Source organism: Notolepis coatsorum, assembly GCF_963971535.1.
Source record: "Notolepis coatsorum genome assembly, chromosome: 19".
Taxonomy (NCBI): domain Eukaryota; kingdom Metazoa; phylum Chordata; class Actinopteri; order Aulopiformes; family Paralepididae; genus Notolepis; species Notolepis coatsorum.
In genome coordinates this window covers 51,832,093-51,854,627 of record NC_140183.1, presented here as the reverse complement: position 1 = coordinate 51,854,627, position 22,535 = coordinate 51,832,093, and the positions used below count along the sequence as shown (strand labels likewise).

At 44.5% G+C, this 22,535-nt stretch overlaps 1 protein-coding gene across 1 annotated transcript in view; it reads right to left on the bottom strand.

The window, feature by feature from the left end:
* LOC311246499 (mitogen-activated protein kinase kinase kinase 5) overlaps positions 1–22,535 on the bottom strand; it is a 63,384-nt gene that overhangs the window by 4,280 nt on the left and 36,569 nt on the right. Inside the window, 8 exon segments of the mRNA XM_084336649.1 lie at positions 1,677–1,774; positions 8,161–8,273; positions 9,175–9,442; positions 9,659–9,682; positions 9,685–9,754; positions 10,999–11,181; positions 18,683–18,842; positions 19,414–19,588. Of these exon segments, the coding sequence (XP_084192775.1) occupies positions 1,677–1,774; positions 8,161–8,273; positions 9,175–9,442; positions 9,659–9,682; positions 9,685–9,754; positions 10,999–11,181; positions 18,683–18,842; positions 19,414–19,588 (1,091 nt within the window).

Here is a 22,535-nt window from a genome sequence, read left to right as displayed (position 1 = left end):
ATCATTAATAAATACATATTGACTAAAACCGCTTTGGTCGACTACAATCCTAACGAGTGATTACTCAACTAATGGACTGAATGCGTGAATATTAAAGGCAACCAACTTGTGTTCAGCTTTTCGTTCAGCGTTTCTCTGATTGGCCACACGGCCTCGTGACCGCCCGCCCCCTTTTGCCGCGAGCGCGGCAGAGGTCCCAAATGAAATGAATGAAGCGCGGAGCATAATGTATAATGTTATTTCGCGGAGCATAATGTATAATGTTATTTCGCGTTTGTAACGTCATAACATCAGTGGAGGCTGCTGACTGATTAATAATAAGCTCTCTTTATTTCGCGGAGCATAATGTATAATGTTATTTCGCGTTTGTAACGTCATAACATCAGTGGAGGCTGCTGACTGATTAATAATAAGCTCTCTTTATTTCGCGGAGCATAATGTATAATGTTATTTCGCGTTTGTAATGTCATAACATCAGTGGAGGCTGCTGACTGATTAATAATAAGCTCTCTTTTTACACCCATGGGCCATGTGGAACACCTTTCTAAAAAGTTGAAAGTAAAAATATGTATAGAAACAAATCATGCTTTTCTGCTGCCAGTAAGAAGACCATTGTACAATAATCCACAATTATGTCTGTATTTGATTATGGTGAAATTATGTACATGCATGCCTCTCCCTCCACCTGAAAGCCCATCCACGCTGTGTATCATAGAGCACTGGGTTTTATCACTGGAGATACATTTCTCACTCACCATTGTATTTTATATGAAAATAATTGTAAGTAGGTGAATTCTACACATCTGACAACGCCATCTGACAATATCATAATGATGTGTTTTCTATATTATATCCACAATCATTCATCTAAAAAATTGTATGGGCGTAAATACATGTTAAGATATTCAAAATCGTCACAGCAGTATAGTTTGTTTATACTTCAGAAGTATGATATTTGAACGCGGTCCCCAAAATGAATGGAAGCGAATGAGGCGCCTGACGCCTGACACCTGGGAGGAATGGGGGCGTGTTGCAGGATGTTTAAAAAATATAATTTAATATATAATATAATATAATAATAATCTGGTCAGCAGCCTCCACTGATGTAGCGTGATTCAAACCCCCTCAATGTGCAGTTTCTAGTTAATCAGTCAGTTACGCAGCCTCCACTGATGTACAGTGACGAGTGAATCTGGTAGTTGGTTTATGACGTTACGAGTTAATCAGTCAGCAGCCTCCACTGATGTTATGACGTTACAAACGCGAAATAACATTATACATTATGCTCCGCGAAATAAAGAGAGCTTATTATTAATCAGTCAGCAGCCTCCACTGATGTTATGACGTTACAAACGCGAAATAACATTATACATTATGCTCCGCGAAATAAAGAGAGCTTATTATTAATCAGTCAGCAGCCTCCACTGATGTTATGACGTTACAAACGCGAAATAACATTATACATTATGCTCCGCGAAATAACATTATACATTATGCTCCGCGCTTCATTCATTTCATTTGGGACCTCTGACGCTTGCAGGGACCTCTGCCGCGCTCGCGGCAAAAGGGGGCGGGGGGTCGTGGCCAATCAGAGAAAAGCTGAACACAAGTTGGTTGCCTTTAATATTCACGCGGACTTGAATAGGCAACCCTAGTTAGTAATGGAAGACCGTTACCTTGTCAATGGTGTCTTGGTCTACAGGGACAGTCTTGAGCCAGCGCACCAAAGCCTTAACCTCTGGATTGGAGCTTCTCGGTGGAGGCAACCCACTATCTACAGTAGGGAAAGAAGATCATGAGCATTGCTAGCATTAGGTTATTAACCCTTTCACTACCACACTACAGAAGGTTATATTATCGTACTTGGCCATCTTAAGCCTATCGAGATATACCTCATCTCATGTACCTATTGTACTCCATCAACGAAAAAAACAAGTACACCTACACCTGCCGGGTCCCGCCCCTATGGAGGCGTAGCCTATAAGACAGTAGGCATGGTCACCAAACACTCTTCCTCTATTTTCGTTTCCATCATAACGGTTGCAGTGCACCTTATGTAAACTAGTTGTTATGAAAAGATTATGAGAAATTGCGTAATGTTGAAAGTTACCGGAGGTTTGCTTACCACTGGAATCTTCGAGGCATGTTTCAGCGACACGTCGGGCCTATTCTGATGTTTCCTCGTCTGGTGACAGCAGATCGAGGAGCAGCGTGCAAGGTTGGCTATCGAGCCGGCTTGTACACAGGTAGGCCCTGTGTCATCAGGCATGGGTATTAGTGTTAGTAATGCTGGGTTGTTTTGTTACACAACCATGTTGTGTGTCGGCGCCAGGGGCGGGATGGTTTGGTGGACGTTTCACTGCAGTGAACGGGTTCCAAACGGTCCTGGAAGCGTGCTATTAAACAACTAATGAAGCTACATGCTAATGCTACATGCTAACACTACTGCTACGCTGTTCTAATGTCTCCGCCGTGGGATGTTGTTGCTTTTCCCTCCTCTTGCCCGGTTCATCAATGAAGGTCAGTCGGTAGCTGATGTGGGGGTTTTGCTGAGTCCTATTTACCTTTTTTACGGGTAAATGGGTTGACAACAGGGTAGGCCGTGGCTAGGTAGCCTAGCCAGGTAGCGTTACTCCTGTGTCCCGGCGGGGTTTGTTGAACGGTGTTCCCACCTGGGAGCCGATGCTTGAGGCTCGGCGGGTAGCAGTAGAGCTATACTACTGCAGGATGGGACTTAACGGCGGCCCGTGTTGTGGCTCAGCTGACTGTTTCTGTCCATAGTAGCGTTGAACGCTATGCTATAGTAGTGTAGTGGGCTACTGTTTTGTTCTGTCTCTCTGCTATGAGAAGGTCTGTCTATGCTACAGCTTTCTCTTCTCTCAACCATTCATGCTGACGGTCAATCGGTGTCTATTGGGGGAGTAGTGCGGGGGGGGCTTTGTTTACCTTTTTGGTAAATGGGCTAAGCTGGGGCTGGTGTGCTGTTGTGAATATTTTGAATGAATGCGGGACTGGTTCTCTCTGGTCCGCCTCCCCTTAACGTTGTGTATATGGGCTTGCTCATTCTACAGTATTTTGTGGTGTTAGTTCTTTTATTCATTTAACCCCTTCATGGTGCACACCACAGTGGAGGTTGCTGTTTGCAACCACCAATGGTGCTCCGTGTTAACATCAGTCCTTTGCTTTTGACATATTAAAACAGTGCCCCGCCCGGCCGACGCCATGGGTGGGTCGGCCTGGCGAGTGGCTGGTGGGCTGCTAAAGCCTGTACCGCCACGGTATGGAATTGGCAGCGATTAGAACCAGCCGACGTCGACACATCGCGCGAGGTTGTTGACGTTATTAGCTTTGACCTAGCCGCAAGCTATAACCGCTCAGGGTTCCCCTCTCCGCAGGGGATTTTGGTCTTCTGCTGGAGCGCGGGCGGTATTGTCCTAGGCCCCACACCGCCTCACACCGCGCAGCCAGAAGAAGAGAGAGCACGGCCTCGTCAGCGGCGATGACGAGGCCCTCGACAGGCGGCCATGTTTTCCCCCCGCCAGAGGTATCTTGGGCGTTGAATCGACAGGTGTCGACAAGGCCGACAGCCTTGGCGGCCGAGGGATCGGCCATGTTGGATGGGCTCGGCTTGAACAACAAGCCGTCACCATCGTGCCGCGAGCAGCCCGCTCTCCGATCACTCCCTCCCCCAACACCAACATCGCTTCTCATGGGGACAGGAGCTGACACCCAGTTGATGGCTGAGCCTGGGTCTGTCCGTGAGAATGTTGTGCTGTCAAGCGGCTCCCACACCGTAAGCTGTGTTGGTTGAGTCTGGTGTTACGTCTGTCAACTATAAGTGTTGTCAGCAGGGGGGCTCGAAACCTTTTAAGGCACACAGTGCAGGCTTCCCCGGCCTCGCCTTCGCCAGGCCAGGTATCATGTTGGTACCTCCCACTCCCGCGAGATCGGCAGTGGTCTGAAATGAAGAGGTGCGCGTGATTTAGGTGGTAGTAATATCACTGCAGGGCTATGGTGTGTAGGCCCATGGGGTCCTCACGCCTTGCATGTCCGGCTGCAGAACAACTCCTCAGCATGTTCTGGAGGGGTGTTCAGTGGGGGGGCTTTTGTCACCTGGATTGATGTCAGCTTCCCCCGTATCAAACCGGCCCTTTCTGTCGGGGTCCCCCCTTGGGTGCGATTGCCTCGTGGGTAGTGTCGGGTTCCAACCCGACTCCACGGAACGCTCTGCTCGCAAAGGTCCGGGGTTGGCTACGCACAGCGGGTGGGACCGGGCCGACTATCTACAGTTCCTGGTGGACCTGCGCCACATGGCGGCGGGTGCGTTGGGAGTGTCATCACATATGACTACGGCAGTACCATATGTCGAGGTGGATGGAGAGAACGCTGAGGCGGGGACTTGTGTTTACACAACCCCGCCCGTTTTCGGGTTTGGTACAGACCCTATTGTCAGGGTCACCAGCAGTGACAGCTCTGGTCAACGAGATCCAATCTCTGTGGACGAAGCAAGCCATCGTCGTGGCGTTCTCCTCCCGGTGTTCTCTGGTGCCTGAGAAATCGGGAGGGGGGGGGGGTGTCAGACCCATGCTGGACCTGTCCCATGGGAAGGTTCAGCATTTTTTGGATCGTCTCCTACCTGTTGAACACTGTCAGGTGGGGGTCTGGTTCTCCTCCATAGACCTGTAGGATGCATATTCGCATCTCCGATCTTCCATCCTAGGGCTTACCTACGCTTCCTTTGCAGGGTTAGCGTATGAGTACCCGAGGCTGCCGTTCGGTTTTTTTCTCTGGCTCCCCGCATCTTCACCAAGTGCGTGGAGGCCGCACTGGGGCCTCTGCGTCGTCAGGGGTTACGAAGTGTATTCTGCCCTGACGACGTTCTGGTCCTTCGCGGTCAAGGTGGATCGTCGGGTCTCGTACCAGGCAGGTCCCTACCAGCCTGGGGTTTGCTGTAGACTGGAAGTAGAGTACTCCTCTTCCCAGTCAACGGTTGGAGGGCTATGGGCATCCCTCTCAGAGCGTGTTGTCGACACGCTCGGGAGGTTCCGTCCTGGGACGGTTACGGCGCTGTCTCACGTCACGTTTTTCACCAACGCCTCCCTCGCTGGTGACGCGTCGGGCCAACGCAGTAGGGGGCAGCTGGCAAACCATGCTGCCCGGTCTGCGCTACGTTCAATGTGTTGGTATTGAAAGCGGTCCTTCTGGTCCTCAATCGGTGTTGATCAGGACGGACAATACGACGTCAGTGTCGTATATCGACAGACAGGGAGGAGTACGCTCCCCCTGTCTGCACCAGGCGGCGGGTGGCTGGCTATGGGCGTCATCCATCTGCGCGGCCTGAGGGCTCCCCACATCCCCGGCAGGGTGAATGTGGGTACAGGTGTACTGTCGCGGGGCGGTCCTCATCCTGACGGGTGGGGATTACGTCCGGACATAGCCAGGCAGGTCTGGGACCGATGCCGTGCCGCCTGGGATTCTTTCCCCCATACATCTGTTAGGCAGTTGTTGGGGCGGGTACGCCACTGTCGCACTTACGCGGGCAGATGGCGTATGTTCCAAGAGTGGTGTAAGGCGGGGGGCCGGGACCCAGTCTCCTGCCCCCTGGATGCTGTCCTTAGTTACCTCCAGTCTCTCCTTGATAGACTGTCGGCTTCAACGGTGAGGGTATATGCAGCAGCTATATCCTCCTATCATGAGGGATTTGAGGGGGATGTCTTGTTCAGCCACCCCCTTGTGAAGCGTTTCCTGCTTGGCGCTCGACGCGTTAAGCCGGTGCAACGCTCTTTGGCTCCGAGTTGGGATCTTCAATTGGTCCTCGGTGGTTGTCCTTGGCCCCGTTTGAGCCTCTTGAGCAAGCGCTGTTGGAACAGCTGTCGTTCAAGACCGCGTTCTTGCTGGCCGTCACCTCCGCTGAACGCGTGGGTGTGCTTTGTGCTCTCTCGGTACGGCAGAGTGCCTGTCTTTCGTTCCGATTGCGGTGCCACTCTGCGGCCTAATCCTGCCTTCGTGCCTGTAAATATCCGGAGTTCTTCCGCTCCAGGGATATTGTGGTTCAGGCGTTTCATCCGCCTCCTTACGCTAGTGAGTTAGATGCGGGCCTTCACCTGTCATGTCCGGTCCGTGCTTTGGGAATTACCTCAGCCGTACTCAGGACCTCGGGGTCACCGATCAGCTTTTTGTCTGTCACGGTGGTTCTCATGCCGGTAAGGCACTATCGAACAACGCCTGTCCCATTGGTTGTGCGAGGGCATTGCCCTCTGCTACACGTTGGCCGGGCTGGATCCCCCTGGGGGCGTCAGGGCGCACTCCACTCGTGGGGTGGCTGCCTCTGACGCTCTGCTGGGTGGGGCCTCGGTGGAGGACATCTGTGCTGCAGCTTCATGATCCTCCCTGGGCCCCTTTGTAAGGTTTTACCTCATGGACATGACCGGGGGTTCTGTCTCCCAGGCGGTTCTGGGGTCTGTGGCCTTTCCTGCTTCCCGTCCTTTGGTAGGGTAGCAGGAGTGTGTGGGTATGGGCCACAGTGTGTTAGGTCACACGTGGTTCCGCCTGTGCTGTGTGTTCAAGGGGTTCTAGTTTCCTCTTGCTCGCACTCAGGTGGAGTTGACTGCGCCCCCCCTTCATTAGGAAGGATGGGGTGACGGGGCTCCCCAAACCCCTTGATGTGGGCTTACGGGTCCTCAGGGGGTGCATCTGTCGGGCCTCGCGTCCGCTCTAACCCATATCTCGATAGGCTTAAGAGCGGGACGCGATGGCCAAGTACGATAATATAACGTAAGGTTATGTATATAACCTAGTTATATGAGTACTGGCTAAGCGTCCCGCTCTTAAGCGGCCCCGAGTTCCCTTTTGAGGGATCTTTTACTGGAAACGGGATTTTTGGCGAGGAAGAGTGTTTGGTGACCATGCCTACTGTCTTATAGGCTACGCCTCCATAGGGGCGGGACCCGGCAGGTGTAGGTGTACTTGTTTTTTTCCGTTGATGGAGTACAATAGGTACATGAGATGAGGTATATCTCGATAGGCTTAAGAGCGGGACGCTTAGCCAGTACTCATATAACTAGGTTATATACATAACCTTACGTTAACCTTTCACTACCACACTACAGACGGTAGTACAGACGGACCGTCTGTAGTGTGGTAGTGAAAGGGTTAACCTTCTGTAGTGTGGAAGGTAGAGTGTGACCATGTCCGGCGTCATATAGAAGGACGCGGGGGCGTGGCCTGGTCACGTGCATGTGAGTGCAATTGTTTGTTTGTGAGCACAGTAGGTGCTAGGAGATAAGAGATATCTCATAATGGCGAAGAGCGAGACGCGATGGCCAGTATGATAATATAACATATGTTAATTGTTATCCAACAAAACAGTTAGAAGGTTTCTTTAGTACAATTCCACACTTTTTACTGTACACTTACTGTATATTTTGACTGTATATTTGATATTAGAATGTATATATATAACATAGGAAATGTATATCCCGGACCGTATTTTATTATTAGTCTTATTTTTATTGTTATTCGTGACTTTTATTTTTGACTACCTACATGTTTACTGTTTACTGTTTACTGTGAGCGATCTGTAGTGCCAAATTTCCCTCTGCATGAATAAAGTATTTCTATTCTATTCTATTCTATTCTATTTAGGATTCTAATCATTATCCTAAACCGACAAATCAGGTTGGAACACATTAGCCGCAGTGATGAGCTGCAGCGGTCCACCTCGCCTCAGACAGAAACCAGTCGAGCAGAAAGCTTGAAGCTAAGGTGTGGCGAGGACTGGTTAGAGGAGAGGGTTAATAAACCAGTGATTAACACCCCCAGCCTTTCGGAAGGGATCGGCCTCTTCCACGAGCAGGTTGTGGAGATGAAAGGACAAAAAGCTGAGATCTACCCTACTGTTAGATTAGACTGTATCCAGCCCCCGAGGCGCTTGCCACAGCTTTCGTTACCTGTGATCCCATTAACATTCACTGACCTGTGTTTCCTGCTACTATACCCCAGATCAAGCTGTGGTAGCGACAGACGCAGAGTAATATATTTCTAAATCGAGTAGGCGCATTTGATTCTTGCCTGGAGGTTTGGTGATAATGACCCTATAACAAGGATAAAATTACAGGGCTGTTGGATGGATTTGACGGATGGTTGGGTTGAAACCATTACCTGAAGCGATGGAGGCTTTCCTCAACAAGTCGATCTGTTCCTGTTTCCTCTGGACTGAGTTCCTTAACAGCTCCTGGTACTCCCTCTCCTTTTCACTTAGCTGACTCAGCAGTCTGGAACACACCGCACAGTCATCATTACTCAGTATGAATCAGTCAGGGCAGGGCACTTCACCAATATCAATAGTGTATCTTGAATCTGTTATCATATCATGGTCTTGTCTTTATACATGTATATGTTTTTGCGTAAATAAATGAGGAAGACAATAGAGATTTCCCATAAAATTATCTATGAAACATTTGAGAAAATATATGAAAAATATTCAGTTTGATATTGTATCACATGTCGGATAACCATGCAGTCCGATATGATGAAAATCAATTGGGTAACTAACATGATTTTTCATAGTAGATAACTAGATATCATCATATATATCAATATTGACAAAAGGCTTTTTCAATATCATGATATTTGATTCTTTTCACATATTGCTTTGCCCTAACATCAATATATTATCCATCACTGGTGACAGTATGGTCTTGATTACTCTTAGTACCTGGTGTGGTGTTGTGTTTCACTTCCACAATACATATAAGCTACTATGCAGCCATTGACCATATTCACACAGCGGCTGTTTTGCTCTTATGTCATGCTCAGGTTGGGTTCCTTTCCACCCTGTTCTGGCTGCTGTGTGAATATGGTTAATGAAAGGAGACGTAGCATTACACAAATGATCCATGGGGATACATTAGGGCTATTCCTCCACAAAACAAATCCTGTGGTGCAGATTCTGTCGACTAGTGGAATAATCAATACAATTTACAAATATGTAAAATGATGTTTCCCAAAATGCAACTGTGTCGAAGGACCTATTTAAGTGCTCACTATGGAGATACACTTAGTATATTCCAGGAAATAACCAATTTGCCATCAAGAAAAATTGCTTTGCAACTAAAAAAGATAGAGTATGACCTTAACAACCGACGAGTTGTTTACAAGGTGGTTAAACGCTACCTCCGGGTCTCCACGCGCATGTGCTTCATTTCCTGGCTGAGAGGGCAGTTGGTGAGGACACAGCTGAGGTCTGCGGGGACACTGGGGCCGGCCGTGGCTGGAGTCGGAGCCGGAGACTCATTTTTAGTTTCTGTCAGTTCAGTATCTGCTGGCGCCACCACCTGGTCAGCGGGGGGGAATACAGGAGGATGCTCTGCTCCTATACACTGCTCCTTCTCAGACAAACCGTCCTCCCCTTCGAAGGACGACTGCAGCTGGAGTTTCAGCTCTGACAAACGGAGAGAGGGTGGGGGGGGGGGGGTAGAAATAATGAAACAGAGAGATGGAGGAGAAGACGAGATGGGGGCTCGTGGCGGGACGTGTGATGTGAATATGTTGGAATGGTGTGTCTCATCAGTTGGCCATAGTATGATCTGTACGATTGTGTCCAAGTGAGTGAAATGACAGGCGGTGGAGTGCGGCGTGGGGCCAGCGGTACTACTACCTGGCAGGAGGACGGTGAGGGCGCCTGCACCGCCTGTGTCAGCAGGTTGTCCAGAGCAAACATCCAGTGAGGCTTCACCTGCTGCTGCCTCAACACCTTCTTACACACACACACACACACACACACACACACACACACACACACACACACACACACACACACACACACACACACACACACACACACACACACACACACACACACACACACACACACACACACACACACACACACACACACACACACACACACACACACACACACACACACACACACACCAGTTGAGTACAGGAATTTGTCTTGGTGACGTTGATGTTGGTGAATGGTTACACAACTTAGTTTCACAGTACACATACTAACACACATGGTGCAAAATCGGTAAAGCAATATATTGCAATATTTTGCGTGCAGATATTATAGCGATACACTGATGACAAAAAAAAAGAATACATATATATATACGTATATATGTATTTATTTTTGCTTGACAATTCCATTTTGCTGCAAGAGAAATTATTGGAATGAGGTGAACAGACTGAAAACTGTATCTTATTAGATAAAACATAAAACAGATATATATATATAATATTTTTATTGCAACGTTTTCCATTGGGGACATCATTTGCAGTTGAAAAAAGATAATAAATCGCAATATCGCGATATTATAGTAGCGTGTACTACTATCATATCGCGGGGCCTCTGGTGATTCCCATCCCTAGTGCCAAGGCAGCAGTGGGACCTCACAGGCCTGCAAGACAGACAGCAGACTATACATATGGACATTTAACACGATAAGACAGCAGACTATGAACATGTAATACTATGTACATGAATGTTTTAGCAGCAGTGAACCAGGGCAGAAGTTGTACTGAATAGAAAGATGAACAGGTGGGAAGAGGGAGGTGTAATTAAAGGGGAATTCACATATTGTTCCTGTGCCCCAGGACAGTTCAGTCTTGTGCATACTGTATGCACTATTCTCTCATCATAAAAAGCTAACCTCACATGGGTATAAGTCCAGGTGGCCTCACCAATTCAGGGGTTTTATCTCCAGATTTCTATCTCCAGGAGCAAGTGGTGTATGTTCACCAACATGGCCTGACCTGTCCTGGGGCACAGGAACATCATTATGTGCATTTTTTAAATGGGTGGCATGCCCCCCTACTGACTATTTCCTTGAAAGAAATCATCACACTAATATCACTTTAAGAAAAATATATTTCTTCCATGCCTTGGTAGTGTATCAAATATTTGATACAAAGCTTAGATTAGAGCCTAGAGAGTAGACTGTTGGTAATCTCCAGTAAAAAAAAATCGATGTCGACATTGCAGTAACCTACCGCATCCTGGAAGCTGAAGAGCACTGCCTGCAGGCCACTGAGGGGTATTGCAGCAGCGAGCAGAGAGGATCGCAGGTTCAGGAGGCTACTGGTCAGCCGCTTCCTGTCTGGGGAGTGGATGTTCTCCCGTAAACAGCCAATCAGCTCTGAGATATGCTCTGCAGTGAGTGATGACCCTTCGCCCTGATTTGAAGAGAGTGAGAAAGAAACGTCAGACTAACATAAGCTGCAGCATACAGAACCTTCTGAAGCTATAGCACAGAACCATATGTTGTGCAAAATCTGTCCAAAGGTCAAAGATCCTTTTGTGCACAATTACGTTCAGGTACATTACATTACATTAGCCATATATAAACAGGTAGATTCAATGGTAACCCAGAGGTGGAAGATAATTTTAAGTTTACTTAAGTGTACTCTTTAGTAAAAAGGAAAGGTACTGTACATTCTTTGTGGCCAATTTCATTTGTAAAGACAGAATACTTCAAATGTGTGAAATAGAATTCTTATACTGGTGTTGATTTTTATGCTGTACAACATGGATTATATATGTACTGTAATGTCTTGTAAGTCCATGTGGGCCGGGAACCTTTGGTGCATGACGCTTAATAAAATCAAATATTGCATTGTTTATAAAGGTAGTCTAACACTGCCTTCTTCATAGAGGAAGTTCATATGGAAGCTATGGAATATGCAAGTTGAATAATGGGATATTTTTTTTGTCTGTTTGTATATTCTCATAGTTAAAGATGATACATTAGGATTTTATCATGAATATATTTAGCTGACATTAGTTAGAATGATACATTCTGATGCCAGGTCAGGTAAAGAAAACACAACAGGACTGATGGCTCAGTCACACATCAGGACTGGGGGAGTTGTCACATTGTAGAACATTGGAGTGCATGAAAATAATATATCATACAAATGCAATACATGTATTGATGGGTAACGGTTGCTGCTGTTCGGTTTTCTTGGGCCCACCTGCATAACATTTTTAATATCAAGGTTGACGACACAGAACATTTATGATAAACTACAGCATTTGTAGGTGAATGCAGCTATTCAGCTCAGCAACATCTATTACGTTTCTATACACAAATCACTGGCTTCATTTCTTAAATTTTTATTTTATTTATCCTTTATTTATCCAGGAATGTCCCATTGAGATACAAGATCTCTTCTTCCAGGGAGTCCTGACCAACACGCCACACAACAAGTTTCAACATAAAACAGGGCATTAAACAAAAAACATATAATTCAAATATAAATACAGAAGGTAATTTGTGCAGTGGCAAGGAGCATAATCACATCAACAATATGCTCCTTGTTATCAGGAGAGAGGTGTGGAATGGAAACATGTATTAACCCCTTAATCCATTCAAGGTGGTTCAAAGCTCAAGTTCAAGCTCAGGGTCAAAGTCAGCAATAGTACCCATACATCATTGGAAAGCAGGGACCCTAAGGAATCGATACAGCTCAACACTGTCTGTTAATATTTTATAGTCTATTAATATGCAATAAACATAATGTTTTGAATCTCTCCTATTAAAAGCATGAACATTCTGAGTGTATAGAGGCTTGGGACATTATATCTATGCCTAATGATAGCCATTGCCATGCTCAATTATGTCTCATAATTTGTTCCAGCTATCTTTGGGTTGATACCATTTGTTACATTGATTTGGTGCACATAACTATTTTTGACCACTTAACTGCCCGAGTGCCAAAAACTACTTTTCTGGGCGTTTCTGGGTAGTTTTTCCTTTTTTTTCCCCATGATATTTTTATTCATTATCCACCCAGGAAGCCTGTTGTTACCATATGGAATGAGTCTGAGGTCGCCAAGGTGCAATACCGGCCGCATCCAGCTAGACGGCGGTATTGAGCACCCTGTGAAACCTTGTATCCTGGCCTGTGGGTCGATCTAATGCAGGGGTGTCAAACTCATTTTCACAGAGGGCCACATCAGCATTATGGTTGCCCTCAAAGGGCCAAAGACTGTATAAATGTTAATGTAATGTAAAATAAATGTAGCTACACATTTACATATTGTTAAACATGTTGTTTCTGTATTTATTACTTACCGTAATTCCTCTAATAGTAACCGGGTCTCAAATACAAGCCGGGTCTCTATTAATGGCCGGGTGCGCTCTTGAGCTAAGCAATTATAAGCCGGCCTCCTAATACAAGCCGGGTTACTAATATACTGAGCTGCATACTGAGCTAGTTACTTGATTTCACTTTGAAAACGTTGAAATGACCAGTGACCACCTGTAATTGCACTGTTTACTATTTCATACAGTACTTGGTTTCAATAAATGAACCCAGTACATTTTACTGGGTTCAAACTGACACAAAATGTTGATTTATTCATTATGATCCGTTTGAACATTTGAAATATAGGCCTCCCTCTTATACAGGCCTCCTCCTAATACAAGCCTGGTACCCGCTACAGTTGAAACAAATACAAGCCGGGGTTACTATTAGAGGAATTACGGTATTCAAGTTATACATATTGCATATGCATTTGCATAAATGTAAAAATATATGTTAGCTTATGTTATTTTAACAAATAATTTTAGTTTATCAGAACCCCATATTACTCCATCAATCAATGATCAAACCATTCAAGTAAATAACAAAGAAGAATATCATCAAATACAAGCTATGACATTAAGTTTGTTCAAAACCTTTTTGTCACATGTCAAGAGGGGCAGAACTAACAACTGTGAGCTGCAAAGAACACGTGGGACAGATGTAGCAGATGTTACAAAAACAAATGGCTGCACACAACCTTGCAGAGGCCATACATCCAACTAATGGAAGATAGTTTAATTAACTTTAATTAACAGATTGCAGAATGGGTACAGTACAGTACAGCTCAATACACACAATTGTTAAGGGGATGCAGACCAGAGAAAGACTTTCGACTTGTTTACATCAGGGTCCCCCATTTTCAATTCGTAATGAAATTGCTATTATGTGTCTGCATGAACACACAACTGTAACTGTACTCAAAAATAACAAAATAAGGGTTGTCTCAGTTCACAACTATATTGGTCAAGTTTTGGGTGGGACTTGTTTGCGTCCCTACAGCTTCTTATTCAATTGAGCGAGATGCTCGATTATCTCACACAGCCAGTTTGCATCTGACAGTTCAGACAATATTTCTTCAACCCTTTGTTACCTATTCCGCGTGGATCTTTTTTGTATTTTGGGCTGTAAAATTGTCAAAGAATGTCTGAGGAGTAAGTGCTTTTGGCTTTTTTCCTTTGTTACTTCATCAATACCTCAGATGTTCAACATACATGTATGTGTAAGAATGTGTAATAACTAAGGATGTCAAAGTTAAAGCTTTATTAACGCATTAACCCACAATTATTTTAACACTGCTATGTTTTAACCCAATATTAATGTAAAAAAAAAAAGTATATATTTTTTTTTACCTGAGCTCTTGGGGGGCCACATCAAATGACGTGGCGGGCCGCATTTGGCCCGCAGGCCGTGAGTTTGACACCTATGATCTAATGGGTCCGGGCTGTTTTTTTTTTTTTTTTTTTAAGCTCAGCGGTTATAACGGTTGGATTGAGAAAAATCAAATGCTCCCGACGCATGATGTGTGGTGGATTATGTTTTATTTTTATTTTTTTTAGCTTTTTTCCCTGCCCTTTTTGAGGGCACTCCATCCACCCCCCCCCCCCCCCCCTCTTCGGGGGACAACTTTATTATTTATTATACGTTTTAACTGTTTACAGTACAAAATTTAATTAAAAGTGTAGTTCATTGCCCTCTCGAAGGGGGGGAACTCAGACTAGACATTGACAAACAAATTACAACTAAAGACAATGAAGGACAACAACGAATACACATGACAAGGGAAAGGGGGGGGGCAGAGAGGGGAGTGAGTAAAGTAGCGGGTGAGGAGGGGGATTGAGAGAAGGGTGGGTTATGGAGTGGATGGCTCACAGGTCAATCTCCTATGATTAGGAGCCTAGATTATCCACAAGCAATTCCCAGATGTTATTAAATTGTGAGACTTCGATGTGATCCACGGTTGAGATTGTTTCCTGTGATATGTAATTTGAGAGAAGGCCCAACCATTGCCCAGTATTCACATTTTTTCTTGTCTTCCAGTTTAAGAGGATAGTTTTCTTGGCAACAGCTAGAGAAACGAGTAGGGGTTTGGTGTTCTGGACTAATAAATTGATAGCAGTAGTATCCCCAAGTAGGCAGAGGGAGGGGGAGAGAGGAATGCTGCAGCTCATGACCCGGGATAGTGTATTGATGACGGAATTCCAGAAGTCTTGAACAGGTGGGCAGAGCCAGGTGGCATGGAAATAGTTGTCTGGGGTGTTGAGGGTGCAATGGGAGCATACATCTGTGCTTGCAAATCCCATTTGAAACATCCTGTGCTGTGTGATATGTACTCTGTGTAACACCTTATATTGGATTAATTGAAGGTTAGTGTTGTTAGTCATTGTGAATGTGTTGGTGCAAATTTGTTCCCAGGATACGGCATTGGGAGAGAAAGCCAAGTCCTGTTCCCATTTTGTGAAGGGGAGATGGAATGTAGTGTCTGCGCTTGCCAGTATTTTGTATATTTTTGAAAATATTTTCTTCTGTGATGTTATTTTATTCATTGCTAATATAATTGGAGGTGGTCCAAGATCATTCTGTGTAGTGTTAATTTTTTATTTCAAAATTGATTTCAGCTGTAGAAATTGGAAGTGTTGGTCTGTCCCAATGCCGTATCCTTCAGTCAAATCTTGATAAGTGATTAGGCTGTTTGTTGTCTGTGAAGATGTGGTGAAGATGAGTAATGCCTTTTTGTTTCCAAGCTGGGAAGTATATGGGTGATTTGCCGAGTTGAAAGTCAGGGTTGTGCCAGATTGGTGTGTATTTACAGGGGGTTAGTGTGTTACCAGTGATTTTGTTGGCTTTCCACCAGGCTGTCAGAGTTGTGGAAATGACTGTATTCCTAAAACAAGAGTGATGTTTTATGCTTGTGCTAAAGAATGGCAGATCTTGTGGTGAGATTTCCATGCACACGTCCTTCTCAATGTCTTCCCAGGGGTTGTATTGTTGGGTAGGGTGAATCCATTTGTAGATGTATATTAATTGGTTGGTGGATTATGTTGGCGACACGATGGACATCACTACTTGGAATCGCGATCAGATAATTGGAATATTCTTTTTGGGGTACATCCTAGTCAAGGTAAGGGCTATATGATATCAATCTTGCGTTGATCCAAGCATGTCTTCAGCTCGATCTGAACATGTGTCTGTAATGTTAGTCCACAACGTATGCCATTGGTGGTGATCAAAGCATCAAAAAACGACCCCCCCCCCCCCCCCCCTTCATGCATTCATGATGAAACATAATACCTATGATATAGATTTGATTTGAGAATAATAGCGGGTCCAGGCAAGAAACGACAATGGTTATAGTATAATACGGCTATAAAGCTATTCCTCAGCATTTCAGGAATTACCCCAGACCGAATTTCTCTTTCTTGCATCTTGACTGGAAGAAAGTCACTGGCAAATGACCATAGTATTGTATCCATAGCTATAATATAGAATATAGTTATAGCTCTACAAACAAGGTGACGGATTCCTATCTATCTAGCGGTGGCGTTGCTACAGAGGGCTGCGTCTAATGGCCGGCACTGAAAGTGTTAAGAATTGATAAACATGGTCAATAATCCCTCCAAAATACCACATTAGGACATCAAGACCTTGAGGCACACCATAGAAAAATGCTTGCTGTGATTTGGTATCAAAAACTTTTGACATCTGGAAATCTCTGCAAGAATAGCTTTTTTCGTCGATTGGATGAAATTCTGTTCTGAAAATGGCTCAGAAACATAATTTAATAAACCTAGGAAAGCCACACAGCCACTGAATGCCCACTAGGTCTCTAGTTTGTGGTTGTAAAGTTTCATGAGGCTGTGATTATGCTAGAGGTGACAATAAGTCTCACTTCACTGAAATGGCTACTATGGCGACCAACATCATCACACATCCAAATGGGGGACCCTGATGTAAACAAGACAAACATCTTTCTCTGGTCTGCATCCCCTTAACAATTGTGTGTATTGAGCCATACTGTATTGTACCCATTCTGCAATCTGTTAAATAAAGTTTTCATTCATTCATTCATTCATTCATTCATTCATTCATTCATGAACACAGTTGGGCTCGTTGGATCCACAAGAGTCATTTAGAGTCACAGAGGATTGGGGGAGGAATTGTGAAATGTCTAATGTCTTTTGTTTTTTTTTCTCACTTTTTCTGTACTTTTGCTCCCATCCCAATTTAGTCGTTATGCCAATTCCCTTCCTGGTCGTTGCGCGCATTGCCCCACTGTCGGCCTAGAGAGGGTGTAGAACTACCACATGCCTCCTCGATACCTGTGGAGTCGGCCAGGCGCTTCTTTTCACCTGACAGCGAGGACTCTCACTGGGGGAATGTAACGCATGCGGAGGTTCACGCTATTTCCCCCCGATCCCCTCCCTGATGAACAGGTGCCCCGACCGACCAGTAGGAACCGCAGTTTACAACGACCAGGACACATACCCTGCCGGCTTCCCACCTGCTAACACTGCCAATTGTGTTAGTAGGGACGACTGACCAAGCCGGAGGTACCGCTGACAGCTGGATTCGATCCCAGAGTCTCTGAGGTGGTAGGCGAGTGCATTCTCCACTGCGCTACCCAGCCACCCCCTAATGTCTAATGTATTTTGTGTTGTTTATAGTCTTTTTATTTTGTACTCTATATCCTATATTTTATATTTTGTATTTGTTTTTTTGTATTTTGAAATTATTACTCAAGTTTTAAGTCTGTATTTATTATTTGTATTGTCTTGTCATCATTATTATTATTATTATTATTATTATTATTATTATTATTATTATTATTATTATTATTATTATTATTATTATTATTATTATTATTATTATTATTATTATTATTATTATTATTATTATTATTGTTGATGTCAATATTGTGTTTGTTGTTTGAAAAAAAAAATGTGATAAAAAAATAAATAAAGTCGGAACAGGTGTAAAAAGGAGACTCTTAGGTAGGTGTCATTCAGATATCTTGAGGTGAGAAGTCAAGGGGCCCCTTTGAAAATGGCTTAATGGGTACAATTTAAACTATTATACCTCTGTTTACAATTTACAAATGTCAAATTAACATTTCCTATCCTATGTTACTAAAATGTCACTTGTAGCTTGGGTTTGGAACAATAGTTCCTTTTTCAAGTTTGAATTAGTTTAGTCTTTCTTGCTAACATAGCTAAGACCCCCCCCCCCCCCCCCCAGTGGGGTGGGCTCTCTATCAGAATACTCATGCACACAATGGGATACATGTACGTAATTTGAGTCCAATCCTGTAGGTCTCAAAGAAAATATAAATCATCACTTTCCCATAAATATATGGGAACATAATATAAAATAAATAGAGAATGTGCAATTTCATAACCATTTCCTGTCAAATTTTACCAGTCAATGGAAGACTTCCTGATTTTGTGGACTTTCCTGGATTTTGTATTCTATGAACTTGCATTCAGATGAGACTCGCCAAAATGTATATGGCAAACAGAATTATTTTATCAGGGCTTTAAATAGTTAAACCACCATTGAAGATCATATTTAGCGACGATGTTCCTCTCTCTACCTGAGTGTATTGGATGTTGGACACCACGCTGTTGATGTACTCCGTGAGGACGCGGTGCAGCGTGGCTCTCCTCTCACTGTCCTTCCTCAGGAGAAACAGACCCATGTTCTCCCCGGATATAGCCGGGCTGCTCATGTCCCCCGGAGAGTCACATGGAACCCTGAGCAGCAGGGGGCGGTAAAGGAGACATATTCTAAGTCAACAGGTGCCAGATGAAAACAATACTGGTGCCAAAAGCAATGAAAGTTGTAGAATTAAGCATGTATATAAATAAGTAAGCCATGAATTATTGTGCTACTTGAATGAATGAATGGCTGCATTTCTACAAGCTTTTCCACAAAGCACTATACAATAGAATCACTGCAGTACGGATGTTCACAGTGCCTCCAACCCCTAACCTCAGTGCTAGTGCCATAATCAGACCACCAAGCACACATCAAACTAGAGGACCACAGCACCGCTAGCTACTTGACAATGTTTTGTTTCATTCATTCTAATTTTTGTATCTGTATGAAGGAAACGGGAGTAATTCACTCAATCTAAGAGATTCAATAAAAGTTTGCATGTAAAGCAATTCAGATTCTGAATTTATCACGTTTATGTGCTTGTATTGTGTGAGGGGGATGGGCTAAGCTCCATCCCTGTTAAATAACAGGATGTGGCATATCATGACAGTATTTAATAACCAACACCACCCCCCCAGCAAATGAGGATCTGGTGATCTGACTCACGGCAGGAAGCTGCCAGTGGTGGGCGGGCTCTCGTCGATGTCAACTCCTTTGAGTACAGGCATGGTCCTCCTGAGGTCCAGGGAGCAGGACAGGTCAATCATGTCTGAGTAGGAGTCGGTGTCGGTGTCCTCCACCAGGATGGACACGGGGACAGACAGACTGCGCTGGTAGTCGGCTGCAAGGCAAAACTCACATGTTGTTGAAGTGGTCCCTGGCCTGGTTAACTGAAACTGATGTTGTAGAAGTGGTCCCTGGTCTGGTTAACTGAAACTGAGATGTTGTAGAAGTGGTCCCTGGCCTGGTTAACTGAAACAGATGTTGTAGAAGTGGTCCCTGGTCTGGTTAACTGAAACTGAGATGTTGTAGAAGTGGTCCCTGGCCTGGTTAACTGAAACAGATGTTGTAGAAGTGGTCCCTGGTCTGGTTAACTGAAACTGAGATGTTGTAGAAGTGGTCCCTGGTCTGGTTAACTGAAACAGATGTTGTAGAAGTGGTCCCTGGCCTGGTTAACTGAAACAGATGTTGTAGAAGTGGTCCCTGGTTAACTGAAACTGATGTTGTAGAAGTGGTCCCTGGCCTGGTTAACTGAAACTGATGTTGTAGAAGTGTTCCCTGGCCTGGTTAACTGAAACTGATGTTGTAGAAGTGGTCCCTGGTCTGGTTAACTGAAACTGATGTTGTAGAAGTGGTCCCTGGTCTGGTTAACTGAAACTGATGTTGTAGAAGTGGTCCCTGGCCTGGTTAACTGAAACAGATGTTGTAGAAGTGGTCCCTGGTTAACTGAAACTGATGTTGTAGAAGTGGTCCCTGGTCTGGTTAACTGAAACTGAGATGTTGTAGAAGTGGTCCCTGGTCTGGTTAACTGAAACTGAGATGTTGTAGAAGTGGTCCCTGGTCTGGTTAACTGAAACTGATGCTGTTGGAGTGGTCCCTGGTCTGGTTAACTGAAACAGATGTTGTAGAAGTGGTCCCTGGTCTGGTTAACTGAAACTGAGATGTTGTAGAAGTGGTCCCTGGTCTGGTTAACTGAAACTGAGATGTTGTAGAAGTGGTCCCTGGTCTGGTTAACTGAAACTGATGCTGTTGGAGTCTCCTGAACGCTTTGTGCTATTGCAACCAAACATGGTGGACATCTGGTGTCTAAGTGACAATGACAAATTTGGTGCCATTTGGCCAATAGGTGGCGCTGTTGCAGCATCATGTGTTTAAATAGCCAAAATGCTATTTTGTTCCCTCAAAATGTGAGAAGGTGCGTGCGTGACAAACCATGTCCTCAATGGCTCACAGTGTAAGTCACCTCCACTGAGGATACAGAGGTTGTGGGTTCAAGTCCCAGGGTGAGCAAGTCCTCCTTCTGAACACTGTCAATTGTATCAAGCTCTCTACTTCTCTGAAACAGCGCCTTTTCCTTGGTCCCCATCATTGCCGCTATATTTGTAAGTATATTTTATATTTTCAATGCAAGCGGCCCCTGAAGGTTGTAATACTAGGCAAGCATTTTGATGCGGAATCCTAAACTTTAACTACAGGACGATATGAAGTACTGATAGGATCTATGGCTCTTACTGAATGGTGCAGACTTTAGACCAGTGTTGGATCACTGGATAAGAATGGTTGAGATCTAATGCGTTTTCACTCCAATAGAGATATCTAATATAAGCATATACACAAAAGTCTTGGTATTGGATTTTAGTATAGGGGAAATGCTCTGATACTTTGGTGTGGTATCAGCCCAATATCTAATACTAGTATCGGTACATCCCTGGACATAGCATTGTTTACCAAAAATATAAATGTTTGCTGGTCCCTGACATTGAAAACATTGAATGGCACTGAGTTGGATCACTGATAAGTGATCAATGTAATATCTTCCTGTTTCAATAACAATATTGTAATAATATTGACAATATATTTTTACTTTCTCAAACTAAACTGCAATAAATCAGAAATCAACATTATCGGTCCAAAATCCCTCACCAGCCACACCCAGGATTTCTCCCTAAATATTGATGGTTCCATTGTCACCCCCTCCACACACTTCCGTAACCTTGGCATCATCCTGGACTCCACCCTTTCTTTCCTCCCCCATGTGAACCACATAACCAAAACGGCCTTCTACCACCTCCGTAACATTGCTCGTCTCCGCCCCTCCCTATCACTCTCCGCTGCTGAAACACTGGTTCATGCATTCATTTCATCAAGACTGGATTACTGTAACAGCATCCTCTACTGCTCACCAAACACTATTCTCAATAAACTCCAATATGTCCAAAACTCTGCTGCCCGCATGCTCACCTCCACCCGTCGCTCTGATCACACCACCCCTGTCCTCCATGACCTCCATTGGCTTCCGATCAAATACAGGCTACAATTTAAAATACTTCTCATCACATTTAAAGCCCTCAACAACCTTGCCCCTCCCTACCTGTCCGACCTCCTCCACCGTCACACGTCCACCCGTCGCCTTAGGTCTGCTGATGCCAACCTCCTAACACCTCCCACGACCAAGCTCCGGACCTGGGGCGACAGGGCCTTTGCTGCTGCTGCCCCCTCCCTCTGGAATGCCCTCCCCAGCCATATCCGTGATGCAAACACCCTGACATCTTTTAAATCAGCCCTCAAAACCCATCTTTTCAATCTTGCTTTTGACCTTTAATTCTGTCAGTTTTATTTTATTTTGTTCTGTTTTTGTTTTGTTTTGCCATAGTTTTGTCCCTTCTACCCATGTAAAGCGTCTTTGAGCACCTGGAAAAGCGCTATATAAAATGGATGTATTATTATTATTACTTACTTCTTAATTACTTTTTTATTTTATTTTTTTACTTTTTTTACTGTATGTAGCACACTCTCAGGGGCTCATACAGAAACAAGCATTTCATCATAAAGTATTCTGTACAAACTTGAAACTTGATACAGATGAGTATACCTGGGTATCAAAAACCCTTCAGTGCCGTTACAGTTTCTTTGTATCTGTATCAATTTTAAGACATCAGAAAGGTATCAAGGAGGTAAAAAAAATTGGTTTCTACCAATTTCTTCCTAGTTTGTTGGAATTTCTATTACGGTAAAACCAATTGACCATGTCTGTCTATGTAGAAAAGCAGATGGCGGTTACAGAGGTT